This window comes from Branchiostoma floridae, chromosome 10, assembly GCF_000003815.2.
Source record: "Branchiostoma floridae strain S238N-H82 chromosome 10, Bfl_VNyyK, whole genome shotgun sequence".
NCBI classification, from domain to species: Eukaryota; Metazoa; Chordata; class Leptocardii; order Amphioxiformes; family Branchiostomatidae; genus Branchiostoma; species Branchiostoma floridae.
Genome location: NC_049988.1, coordinates 22,963,200 through 22,977,234, shown reverse-complemented (window position 1 = coordinate 22,977,234; position 14,035 = coordinate 22,963,200). Strand labels below are relative to the sequence as shown.

The 14,035-nt window shown below is 41.8% G+C and overlaps 2 protein-coding genes across 2 annotated transcripts in view; both read left to right on the top strand.

Moving 5' to 3' along the window:
• LOC118425106 (zinc finger protein 525-like) overlaps window positions 1–13,121 on the top strand; it is an 18,166-nt gene extending 5,045 nt beyond the window's left edge. The window contains exons 2-3 of the mRNA XM_035833924.1: window positions 7,565–8,724; window positions 13,110–13,121. Coding sequence (XP_035689817.1) covers window positions 7,567–8,724; window positions 13,110–13,121 — 1,170 coding nt within the window. The 5' untranslated portion in view covers window positions 7,565–7,566. The remainder of the gene's footprint in view (window positions 1–7,564; window positions 8,725–13,109) is intronic.
• LOC118424457 (zinc finger protein 525-like) overlaps window positions 6,343–14,035 on the top strand; it is a 14,971-nt gene continuing 7,278 nt past the window's right edge. Inside the window, exon 1 of the mRNA XM_035833026.1 lies at window positions 6,343–6,646. The gene's annotated coding sequence lies outside the window, so the exon portion shown is untranslated. The remainder of the gene's footprint in view (window positions 6,647–14,035) is intronic.

Here is a 14,035-nt window from a genome sequence, read left to right as displayed (position 1 = left end):
TGTATGTACCAAATATTCTGATATACGCAATTTTCGATACAGAAGGCTGTCATTTTATACATATGGATTATCTCAATGGACCTGAAGTGCAAATTCAAATACATCATGACATGTGGCAATCCCTGTATGGCAGGTATAGGAAAATATATCAAAGAAGGTTTAGACACTAGAAATTCCACAAATGATTGTAAAACCCCACAATGAATGTAAGAAACTTATCTAATACTACAACTTCTGTATTAGTTAGATACGCCTTAAGTTAAGCTATAGAACTGCAGGTATGTATAGGTGACAAATTTTGTACTTCGTACAATTGTTGTACAATTAAGTTATATATTGTTACGAAAATATAAACAGATTTCAATGTTATGGTAGTTAACTCATCGCTTCACACCACCGTTTTGTTGTCCGATATGATTTTTTCCTTCACAAAAACCATTTGAAGTTACTAGTAGTACACCAGCATCAACAGCGAATTATAATAAGTAGTTATAATTTTAGAACTGAATAAAAAAGTCATGTACTGTAACGTTGTACGGAATAAAACAGTCATGTACTGTATCGTTGTACGGAATAAAACAGTCGTGTACTGTAACGTTGTGCGGAATAAAACTGCTGTAACGTTGTGCGGAATAAAACAGTCGTGTACTGTATCGTTGTGCGGAATAAAACAGTCATGTACTGTAACGTTGTACGGAATAAAACAGTCGTGTACTGTAACGTTGTGCGGAATAAAACAGCCATGTACTGTAACGTTGTACGGAATAAAACAGTCATGTACTGTAACGTTGTACGGAATAAAACAGTCGTGTACTGTAACGTTGTACGGAATAAAACAGTCATGTACTGTAACGTTGTACGGAATAAAACAGTCATGTACTGTAACGTTGTACGGAATAAAACAGTCATGTACTGTAACGTTGTGCGGAATAAAACAGTCATGTACTGTAACGTTGTACGGAATAAAACAGTCGTGTACTGTAACGTTGTGCGGAATAAAACAGTCGTGTACTGTAACGTTGTGCGGAATAAAACAGCCATGTACTGTAACGTTGTACGGAATAAAACAGTCATGTACTGTAACGTTGTACGGAATAAAACAGTCGTGTACTGTAACGTTGTGCGGAATAAAACAGTCGTGTACTGTAACGTTGTGCGGAATAAAACAGCCATGTACTGTAACGTTGTACGGAATAAAACAGCCATGTACTGTATCGTTGTGCGGAATAAAGCTGCTGTAACGTTGTGCGGAATAAAACAGTCATGTCCTCTAACGTTTTACGGAATAAAACAGCCATGTACTGTAACGTTGTGCGGAATAAAACAGTCATGTACTGTAACGTTGTACGGAATAAAACAGTCATGTACTGTAATGTTGTGCGGAATAAAACAGTCATGTACTGTAACGCTGTACGGAATAAAACAGTCATGTCCTGTAACGTTGTACGGAATAAAACAGTCATGTCCTGTAACGTTGTACGGAATAAAACAGTCATGTACTGTAACGTTGTGCGGGGTTTACGGAAAAGCCTGGGCCCAGCAGGCTAGCCTGCAGGCTAGCCAGGCCACCCTTTTTGGGCCCCAAGGCTATGGTTGGGGTTTTGGCTGATAGTGTACTCCTGCATGAGAGAATGGAATAACACAACACTATACAACCCCCCCCCCCCCTCACATACAAGTTCCTACCACTAGATTCAATCGTTACACATAACATACACCCATTCCTACATCCATGCTCACTGACACTTGATGTTTGAGACATCTGTTTCAAATTTGATGTTTTGGCAAACAGCCCCCATCCTAGGGTCCCAACTGTTGTCTTGGGTTACCACTGACCCAGTTTTCCCACAAGGAAATTTCATAAGAGGCCTAACCATCCTTTCTGTAGGCACACTCATTCAAAGCATGAGACATCTGTTTTGAATTTGATGTTGCGCCCTATCATTTCCTGACCCATCCTAGTATTCTTTATTTCACCTAGTAACAGTTATCCCTTCCCTTCAAATCTTAAGTTAACATTTCCAGTATTTTCTGTCGTATAATTGGAATTTAGTTTATGACTGTTTTCTTCCATTGTTCATTGCAAGTCCAGCAATATGGTCAACTTTCCTCCATCCCACCCACAGCTGGAATTGTCACTGACCCAGTTTTTACTAAGAAAAAAAGTTCAGCTACAGGACAAACCCCATGCATAGCCTTGGGGCCCAGAAAAGGTAGTCTTTCAGGCTAGCCAGCCCAGCTCCTGGGCCCAGGCTTTTCCGTAAACCCCGTTGTGCGGAATAAAACAGCCATATACGAATTACACTACAAAGCAAGAGGTCAAACCAACTGTGAATCACCAGCACTGGCTACCATCTAATTTGCAAAATCAAGATAAAAAATATAGGTCGCCTTACCAATAGTGTAGGCGGAATTACAATATTGGTTAAGCAGGCATTCAATGACCTTTCACCCTACCGAAGCAGTCACCTTTCACCCCTTGCTGCTCCAGACGTTTACGCTTGCAGGGTACAGACCTCCAAAGGCTGGCAGGCACCTGTTGCATGCATAAGATGAAGGGAAAAGGCTGTCAAAAGTCACCTACCTAAGGTTTAGTTGGTGAAAATCTCACATTGGCAGGCAAATCTGACTTCTAAAGAGTGCATATGGCAATTTTGAAAACATTCGGTTCAGCGCAATGCGCCCCCACAAACAGAATAAGAAACTCTGGTGACCTTTGACCTCCCTGATAACACCCAAACTATACATACTCTAGACTGTCTAAAACACTCCAAACATGGTAGAAAGCTTATTTTTCTCACGAAATAAAATAGCCAGAATACCTGACCATAATTTCCAGCTCCAAAATGCCAACATTTCCCAACAAAAAGGCTTCTTACACTTACTTTTGCAAGCCATCTTCATGCTAATTCTGCGCATGTCTGTAATGGTGACCTTTATTCACCTGCAGGAGGATTGTGCGGAGGTGATAATCAACACTGGAAGCAGGTAACAACAGGACATACATACAGCATAACTGTATTATCATAAACTTTAATGGGTAGAGGTCATTTCTATGGTATGTGGGCTACATTAGGGCGAAATGTAAGACTTTTCTGTGTGACGAAAATGGGCATGGGGAGGGGGGCATTTTTAGTTTCACGGAAACAAAGGAAAACATTACTTTTTGCTCCGTTTCTTCTACTTTCTCACCTTCATCTCCAAAAAATTAAGTAAGTTAACTTCCAAGACCACTGTTGCCATGGCAACTGGAGGTGTAGCAGACACCCTGCGGTGTTCGGTTACATGTAGCAAGTATCGGGACAAGGCTCGAAGGTCTCATCATCATCATGCTAGATGTGAATGTGTTTGTGTATTAAAGGCGAAACATATTTTGTAAGACGAAACAGATATTGTTTAAAACGGCTAGTCTCCCCGACAGACGATCGATGAATGTGCAATTGGGGTCATTTAGGTCATTAGGAAAGTCTACTGTAATATGGGTAGAACTTTTATGACAGGTTTTATGCTCTTAGCTGCAGCCAATCACCAAAGGCTGAAAATGAAAATGACCGAACTGTAATTTTTTTGACCATACAAAAAAATAAAAAGATTCCCCATCATATATTTTTATTTACTGTATAGTGAACATAAGTCTATTTGAAGAAGAAGATAAAGAGAAAAAAATATAATTTATAGTCACCCCCCCCCAAAAAAAGTGGCAACATCAAACCGTAAATAGCTTGTGAATGTTAACATTATTTCTTTTCATGCCAACGTTATCTATCTAGTTTTAATTGATCTATTTCTTCTTTTTTCATATTTTCTATTCTATTAGGTTCGTTGAAGAGGTTCATCAGTCACGTATGTTTAAGTTACTAGAACTTCCGTGATGGGTCTCCTTCTGAAGATTTATGTGACTGGGATGCAGGTGAAATCAAAGAACAGCCAACAGCGAGCAAAACCAGTCTGATCAGTCAACTGAAATCAAACACTGGTGAGAAGCCCTACATGTGTGGGGAGTGCGGGTACAGGACAGCTTTAAAGGCTCATTTATCCCGACACATGAGAACACACACAGGGGAAAAACCCTACAAGTGTGACCAGTGTGACTATTCTGCTGCACAAAAATCAAGTTTGGACCTACATCTAGCCAAACACACAGGTGATAAGCCCTACATGTGTGGGGAGTGTGGGTACAGGGCAGCATGGGAGTCTCACTTTTTCCGACACATGAGAACACACACAGGGGAAAAGCCCTACAAGTGTGACCAGTGTGACTATTCTGCTGCACAAAAATCAAGTTTGGACCTACATCTAGCCAAACACACAGGTGATAAGCCCTATATGTGTGGGGAGTGTGGATACAGGACAGCTCTCAAGTCTACCTTATCCCGACATATGAGAACTCATACTGGTGAAAGACCCTACAAGTGTGACCATTGTGACTATTCTGCAGCAAAGAAAAACCATTTGGATAGACATTTAGCCATACACACTGGTGAAAAGCCATACATGTGTGGGGAGTGCGGGTACAGGACAGCTTGGAAGCCTGACTTATCCATACATATGAGGACCCACACGGGTGAAAAACCTTACAAGTGTGACCAGTGTGACTATTCTGCCGCAGATAAATCCACTTTGAACAGGCATCTAGCCATACACACTGGTGATAAGCCCTACATGTGCGGTGAGTGTGGGTACAGGACAGCTAAGAAATATGCCTTATCTATACATATGAGAACTCATACTGGTGACAGACCCTATAAGTGTGACCAGTGTGACTATTCTGCTGCAGTAAAATCCACATTGAAAAAGCATTGTAAAACACACCGGTGAAAACTCCACATGTGTAAGCATTATGATTTCATGGCATCTGAGAAACCTGCTATATTCGAAGTGATCACTTTGGATCGACATCTAGCCATACACGCAGGTGACAAGCCCCACATATGTGGGAAGTGTGGGTACAGGACAGCTCAGAAGTCTCATTTAGCTGACCATATGAGAACTCGTACAGGAGAAAAACCCTACAAGTGTGACCACTGTGACTATTCTGCAAAACATAAGTGCACCTTGAACCAACATTTAGCCAGACACACTGGTGATAAGCCCTACATGTGTGGAGAGTGTGGGTACAGGGCAGCTCGGAAGTCTCAATTATCTCAACATATGAGAACTCACACGGGAAAAACTATAATAATGTGACCAGTGTGCCTATTCCGAAGAACAGAAATGCTATTTAGATTAGCGTTTTTCCAAATACACTGGTGACAAACACTACATGTGTGGGGAGTGTGGGTGAAGGACATCTTGAAAATCAATTATTTCACTCTTAAAAAAAAGTGAGACCAGTGGCAAACCGTACAGTTGTGACCAGTTTGACTACTCAGCACTGAAATCGACTTCCAAGAACCATTTTAAAACACACCTGTGAAAAATTCTACATGTGTAATGAATTTGTGATTTCCGAAACCTCCTTTATTCGAACTGATAGCGCACCAGTATTGTTTACCAGTGCTACATGAATCACAGTGATGAGGACCTCTGGATACTGAGTAAGGAGCGGAGATCATCTCTGCAACAGACGCTTTAGACGCTTTCAACCATGTTTTCACCCTACATGGTTGAGTAACTAAACAATGCAGAATGCACCAGTACTCACTGCGATGTCAACCGTCTGTCTTCTGTAACGAAAATGTTAGTAGATTTCCATGTTAGGGTAGTTACGCCATCGCTTAACAACACTGTTTTATTGCCCGATATAGTATCTTTACAAGAAACGCTTGGAAGTTAGTTCACAAACACAACCGGCAAACTGTAATAAATACTAGTAATTGTAGAACCGAAAAACGTACAAATGGGAATTTCTAACGATAAGTAGCAAAGTTTCATTACGACCAGTTTTGAAAAAAAAATTGATATTTTGCAATAATGCTTTCATGTTACTAGAGCGTAATTCGGGAACCCAATAGTTGCGTACGAGGCTGTTGTCTACCTGTAAAGTAGGAAACTTTCATTATGAAAAAAAGTGTTGTAGTATTTTAGAATAATGCTTTTAAGTAAACTGGAGCGTAATTCAGACATCCAATAGGCAACTACCTTTCAATATTGTAACGTTGTACGGAATAAAACAATCATGTATGAAGAACACTGCACGTTCCCATATTTGAGAATAATTTCACAGTTACGAGCGTGCATATACTGTGGTGATGTGACCAGTAATCATTCTAGGTATGGCCATAGAACATACTTTCAACCACAAAGAAAAAATAGGCGAAAAGGAAGAATGAATGAAAGAAAGAAAGAAAGAAAGAAAGAAAGAAACCTGAGTGGCCCACTACGTATACATCTAGACTAGTTACTACCGTGCCATGTGAAAACACTTTAAGGAACAAAATAATGAAAAGAGCAAAAAGACAGACTGAAGTTCTGCCAGATAATAGTCAATGGGTCAAAGGACATCTCTCTACTGTCTGAGATGCCAAAAATTGAGATTAAAATATAGAGCACCCCCAATAGTGTAGTCGGAACGTGCAATACAATAAAGGGTAAGCAGGCATCGTATGACCTTTCACCCCACAGCACGAGTCACCTTTCACCCCTTGCTGCTCCAGACAGACGCTTGCAGGAGGATTGTGCGGAGGTAATAATCAACTGGAAGCAGGTAAGAACGGGATATACATACAACATGACTGCATTATTATGAACTGAAGGGGTTAGAGGTCATTTCTATGGTATGTGGGGTACATAAGGCAGAAATGTAAGACTTTTTGGGGTTGCGAAAATGGGGTGGGGAGGGGGGCATCTTTACCTTCACGGTAAAAAGGAATTATTTTGCTTCTCCAAACGGAAAACGTCTTAAACTACACCAAACAACTGTCACCATGGTTACTAGAGCTGTAGAATACATTAGGGCGAAATGAAAGAATTCTCTGCTGTGAGTAAAATGTAGTGAGGTATGGGGAACATTATGGGGGAGGGGGGCATTTTTGCTTCGTTTTTTTTTTACTGCTTCCAAATAAAGTCAGTGACCTGCGGTAGACGGCTGTCACCATGGTAACCGGAGGTGTAGTAGACAGCCTGTGGTGTTCGGTTACATAAGTTATGTAGCGAGTGGCTGAACTGGTTGGTTCATTTAATATGAAAGTAAGTCAATGACCTGCACCAGATATGTGTAGTATATAGGTTGATGGATTTATTAGTATTCAATGTAATATGTATTCTCTGTTATGTTTTATCTGACCCTTACCTCCCTCATGACCTCAATGAAAAGCGGCCTGCAGACCGATTTGAGCTTCTCATGAATAAATAAAGGTTCAAACAAAACGACGGCTGAAACTATGATAACCGGAGGTGTAGCAGACAGACTGTGGTGTTTGGTTACATGCGTTAATTAGCGAGTGGCTGAGTTGGTTCATTATGAAAGTGTTTGTGTAGAAATAAAAATGGCGGTGCTTTGTAAGGTTAGACCATGTGAATATCAAATCATCATGTATTTGCTTGGAAATGCAATCTATCTACTGTAATAAGGTTTAACACTATTCAACTCATCTTTACAAGCCTTCTGTTTTGTTTTTGTTAGACATGGCGGAGGCAGATATTTGGTCTCCCACTCCTGTTTCCCAGAACATCCGTGATGGGTCTCCTACTGAAGTTCTGGGTGACTGGGATACAAGCAAAGGAAAAGAGCAGCACACAGCGATCGAAATCAGTCAACCGGAAGCAAACACTGGTGAGAAACCCTACAGGTGTGGGGAGTGTGGGTACAGGACAGCTCAGAAGTCTCAATTATCCGACCATATGAGAACTCATACTGGTGAAAAACCTTACAAATGTGACCAGTGTGACTATACTGCTGTACAGAAGTCCACTTTGTACAAACATCTGGCCATGCACACTGGTGAGAAACCCTACATGTGTGGGGAGTGCGGCTTTAGGACAGCTTACAGGTCTGCCTTATCCCGACATATGACAACTCATTCTGGTGATAAGCCCTACAAGTGTGGGGAGTGTGGGTACAGAGCAGCTCGGAAATCTACCCTATCCCAACATATGATAACTCATACTGGTAACAAACCTTACAAGTGTGACCAGTGTGACTATTCTACTGCACGAAAATTCTGTTTGGACCAACATCAAGCCAAGCACACTGGTGATAAGCCCTACATGTGTGGGGAGTGTGGGTACAGAGCAGCTCGAAAGTCTCAGTTATCCGAACATACGCGAACTCATACCGGTGAAAAACCCTACAAGTGTGACCAGTGTGACTATTCTGCTGCGCAGAAGTCCAACTTGAACCAACATGTAGCCATGCACACTGGTGACAAGCCCTACATGTGTGGCGAGTGTGGGTACAGGGCAATGCAAAAGTCTACCTTGACTATACATATGAGGACTCATACGGGTCTAAAACCCTACAAGTGTAACCAGTGTGATTATTCTGCTACATGTAAGTCCACCTTGAGCCAACATCTAGCCAAACACACTGGTGACAAGCCCTACATGTGTGGGGAGTGTGGGTACAGGACAGCTAAGAATTCTGAGTTATCCAGACATATGAGAACTCATACAGGTGAAAAACCCTACAAATGTGACCAGTGTGACTATTCTGCAACAAGAAAACACCATTTGGACCAGCATCTAGCCATACACACTGGTGATAAGCCCTACATGTGTGGGGAGTGTGGGTACAGGGCAGCTCAGAAATGTACATTATCACAACATATGAGAAAACACACCGGGGTAAAACCCTACAAGTGTGACCAGTGTGACTATTCTGCTGCACAAAAATGCCATTTGGATTATCATTTAGCCAAACACACTGGAGATAAGCCCTTCATGTGTGGGGAGTGTGGGTACAGGGCAGCTCAGAAGTCTACCTTGAATGTACATATGAGGACTCACACGGTGACAAACCCTACATGTAGCAAATTCTTAAGAGCAAGTGGAAAGTAAAGTGAACAGCTCTGTGCGTTTATCATTATATCGTGAACAATCCATAACAAAGTGTTGTTCGTCTTCTATCTCATTTGGGCAGAATGGACGAAACCTCTGGTTACGGTGAATTTTTGTATTTTTTCCGGCTTCTATATTTAGTTTGTGACTATAGATTCTTATCTTTGTGATTGCTCTACGGAGTTCAAAACTTTGTATATTCGAAAGATAGTTTTTTTGTCCGTATCTTTCCTTTAGAGTAGAATAAATGGATACATATATATAAGAATAACTTTATTGCGCAACGATCGTACATGTAGGTGGGACCGCGTAGCGCAGTGGGACCGTGTTCGCCCCCTGACCGAGAGGTTGCGGGTTCGAATCCGCCTGCCGTGTTACCGATCTTGTGCCCTTGGGAAAGGCACTTTACACGGCTTTCCTCACTATACTCAGGTGAAAATGAGTACCTAGCTTCGGCTCACGGTGATTTACATCATTCACCCGGACGGGAGACCTGGTGCATATGAAAGGGTATGTCACCCCGCAAGGGGCGGTATAACCCCGTCGTGTGTAAACATGTGCGAACATGTGCGATCACGTCGACCGATGATGTATGTTCGTCTGTATCTCTGTGGATCTGCCGCTACCAGCCCAAAGCTGCCTAGGCAGATCCGTGTAATGAGTCGTATCATTGGCAATAAATAGATAAATAAATAGATCGTACACGGTACAGTGTATGGCAAAAGAAACAAACTAATCATCCTAATTAATAAAGCAAGTATTAAACATACCCATATGCAGATAATGAATATAGAATGAAATTTGACATCCTTATTTCTAAAACAATGAGAGCTAGCCTAAAACATTGAAGTACAATCGAGTGGGGCTAATTATATGTACTTATGTTACATTGTGCTCTGATATGTTGCTGTGCTATTGTATTTGACAACATATACTATTACAGCGCTATTCAGATATACAATGCAATGGTTGCATGCGAAGCTGTTAGATTGGTAGACATATATTTCTTGAATAAATCATTGTTCCAATGTATATGTCGGTATTCTTGCCCTGGTCTTATAACCAATAACGTGATATTTGGTGTATATATGGCCACAGGACTCATTTCACATGTTTGGTATTTAAAAATTAACTATTTCATCAAAAATGCATATTTTGTTTTTCTGGTCCTGTTTCCTGGTTTCCGGGCATACATGATATTCATTGCTTTATTCACATCGTTGTCATGAACCACTTAGACATGATTGGGAGAGTTTGGGCATTTTCAGGCCACAAATATCAGCCATGGCTCCTATGTCACTGTCAAATGACCTTAAATTTGGTATGAGAGTACCTATCACATATGGCCACCACACTTATGGCATTTACCACTTAAATCTATCTATTTGCGATTTTATTCGTGCTATTTTGAGGCCAAACATTATCTCTTTGGCATTTATGTTACTGTATTACAGTGAAATGGCCTGAAATTTGGTATTGGGTTGCCTTGAAAATATGTCCAAAGGACGTCATTCAGATTGGCGACATCCACGCCTTCAAAGTTATTCCTTTGGGGATTTATTTTGGATATATTTTTATATATTTTGGCCCCCATTATATTATATAATTATTGTAATTTGGTAATAAAGTACCTAGAAGATATGTCCTCACAGTCGTTTACATGTCTGATATATTCCAAATGGCTTTATTTTGGTATTTTTTAAAAAGAAATATATGTGATATGATGGCATAAGAGCCAAGCGACCTATCGCTTAGTAAAGGTTTAGCGTTCGCACAAGGAATAGAGAATCTATTGTAAGCTCCTCACAGTTCAGCCCCTGGCTGCGAAGAAAGAGCACCCCCTCCCCCTCAATAACAATTGCAATAACAAAAAGGGGTAATTTGGAAGAGTCCATTTGCACTGACTTTTTGCAAGAGTCAAATTTGAAATTCTATATTGGATAGCGTTGATTTAGTAAGATTCCGTTATAAAATAATGGAACGGACCATTTAAACACGAGGGGATATAAGGGAGGGATGGAGAGTCGAATCTATTATTTCATCAATAAACAATCATTATTATTATTATCATTATAACGATGATGATGTCAGTAACCCAAGTGGTCGGCGAAAATTATATTACATGATTTAATAGTTTGAATGAGATTTGTTTTATGTCTCACCCTCCCAGTACAGATTAACGTCTTTTCCCAGAAAATTAGTCTGCCTCTTGCAGAAAAACAAAATACCATTCGCATCACCTATGGCCACATGACTCCTCCAGGTAAAAGTACGTGTGACCATACGTCACCAGACTAATCAAGGTATGTAAATGTTGCCAGAGTACTATCAAAATGTACGAGAAAACAGAGCCGGTCAAAATGCAAGCGCTGTCTGTCTGCCCCCTCCCTCTTCTCTCTCTCTTTCTCTCTCTCTATCTGTCTCTCTTTCTCCCTGTCTCTCTCTGTCTTCCTATCTCTGTCTCTCTCTCTCTTTCTGTCTCTATGTCTCTCTCTGTCTGTCTTCCTATCTCTGTCTCTCTCTCTTTCTCTATCTGTCTGTCTGTATCTCTCTCTCTCTCTCACTCACCCACGTGGGTCGTGTGCCCAGGTACGTTGAATCGAGCCGAGATCCAACTTCTTTTCCCAGAAAATTAGTCTGCCTCTTGCAGAAAAACATGTCATTTCCAGCACGTCATACCGCGCCATCCCTCCAAATATGGGCAAAGATATCCTCACTTTTTGAGACTAATCATGGCATTATTGTCCATATTCATGCACCTTGACGTTGCCTGCTGCACTGTTCGCCTGTTGTTGATACAGTACGGTCATGTACGAGCAAGCAGAGCCGGTCCGGTCCGTTTTCTCGCGCCCTGACAGCGGCCAAACCAGCGGGCCATCGTCACAACCCCCTCCTGTCCATCAGGGTGGTTCCCGCGGGCGTGTCCGCCATGGCAACGGCGCTTCTGACAAGTTGCAAGAAGACCAAGAAGCGTCTTCACACACGTACGAAGAAGCGGAGGTGGTGAAACGTTACAAAACGTGCACGTCAGCAGGTATCCGATGTTTTTCTAGCCTGCAATATTAGGTGCAAATTTGCACCATCAGGAAACAATTCTGTGCGAGATGATCCATCGATATTGATGACCTTGAATTTAGATTTTGTTCTATATTTTTCTACCTTCGATATACTAGTACGTATAGAGTGATAATTGGATAGCGATAACGAGGAAAGAGTTATCATATGGATATGCTATCAGTCTCATAGTGATTGGCATGCCTTAATGAAATTCACAATATGCAGTCTAAGATATACTGTTCCCGCAATGAAAACTTTGAACCTTGCCATTGTCTTATGATCTTCATGTGTCATTCCTTGTGTTATTTTTTGCATTGACTTATGGAGTTGATCTTGAGCTCAATACATTTTTCCTCACAGACCGCACATATCCGGGTGGAGCAAGCCGTGGTGCTCTCTGTAGCTTCATCCGCTCCCACCGCAGCTGCATCGCCGCCGGCATTGCCGTACTGATCGCTGTGGGACTCGCCCCTCTGACGTTCATCAATAAAGAGGTAAACGTACTAGTGCAGGTTTTAACACCGTTTGTCTTGTCAATTTACCCACGAGGCTAACAAAAGAGAATGTGTCTTTGTATTCTAATGTTTGGTATGCCTGAAAGTGCGACCAAGACGACATGCGCCAACTGTCTACCACTGTTGACGCCTTGAAGCGCGACCAAGACGACATGCACCAACTGTCCACCACTATTGACGCCTTGAAGCGCGACCAAGACGACATGTCCACCACTGTTGACGCCTTGAAGCGAGACCAAGACGACATGCGCCAACTGTCCACCACCGTTGACGCCTTGAAGCGCGACCAAGACGACATGTCCTCCACCGTTGACGCCTTGAAGCGCGACCTGGACAGCGAGCGCAGCCGAGTCACCGCCTTGGAGCAGCGTCTTCAAGAAATGCGTAAGATGCCAGTTTATTTGGGTTTAAGTTGTTGTGAGTACTATTTGAGAGGATGAAATTTAAAATATCATTGGTATAAAAACAGGAACTTTTGTGATATGATTAGTATGAAAAAAATAATGTGTGGCATTAATTATCACATGAGATGAAATATCTTGTTAATTATTTTAATATTCTTTTGCTGTCTTATTGACTTGATATGTTGGTATTCTGCAGAAGCACATCTAATGAATTCATATGATAAGATTGGAATTGTTGCCTTTTCATGTCTACACTTAGTCTGATGTTAATGTAAAACTTGTTTTCTAGCATCTTGTCCTAAAGGTTACACAATGTTCCGTGGAATCTGCTACAAGGTCTGCAACACAGAGAAGACCTTCAGCGATGCGGCCGCGGCCTGTAGTGAAGACGGCGGCACCCTCGCCATGCCCCGAGACGCTGGGACCAACGCCTTCCTGATCTCCCTGCACAATGCCGTGAACGACAATAATGCCTTCTGGTTCGGCTTGCACGATCGACGCGAAGAGGGAAGTTTTGAGTGGATGGATGGTTCTGCACTTGGGACGTACAGCTCCTGGTATCCGGGACAACCAAATGACTATGGGGACGACGAGGATTGCGTTTGTTACTCCTGGGTCTATGATGACAAGTGGACCGACTACCCATGCGCCCAGCTGTATCCCTTCATATGTCAGGCGTTTCCTACAAAACGATGAACTGACAGGACAGATTAACTGTAATAGCTTAAAAAGCTTCACTCAAGACATGACCGCAAACCGGCTCTCTGGACTCAAACTAAGGGGCACTAAAACGTTAGAATGCAGCAATGGACCCAAACAGCACTTTGTTTACAAGTTTGTTTAGTAGTAAATTAACGCTCGAGGAAGAGTGAATAGGCACCAAAGCAATGAACCAGTACTAAGTACAATTTTAGACACGCCTCTCTTCTCATAAATATTGCAGAGTATGTCATATTTTGGCACGTAGCCGGTTTTACTTAGGGATCACTCTTGAATTAGAAAGCTCCTGGTGTGACCGTATCAAATCCATTAATTTTTGTTCTTTACATAAATTTCAGCTTTGCTAATAATCATATATCTTACCCCAGGTTCTTGTAGCCTCCATAGCAGGCTCTCATGGGC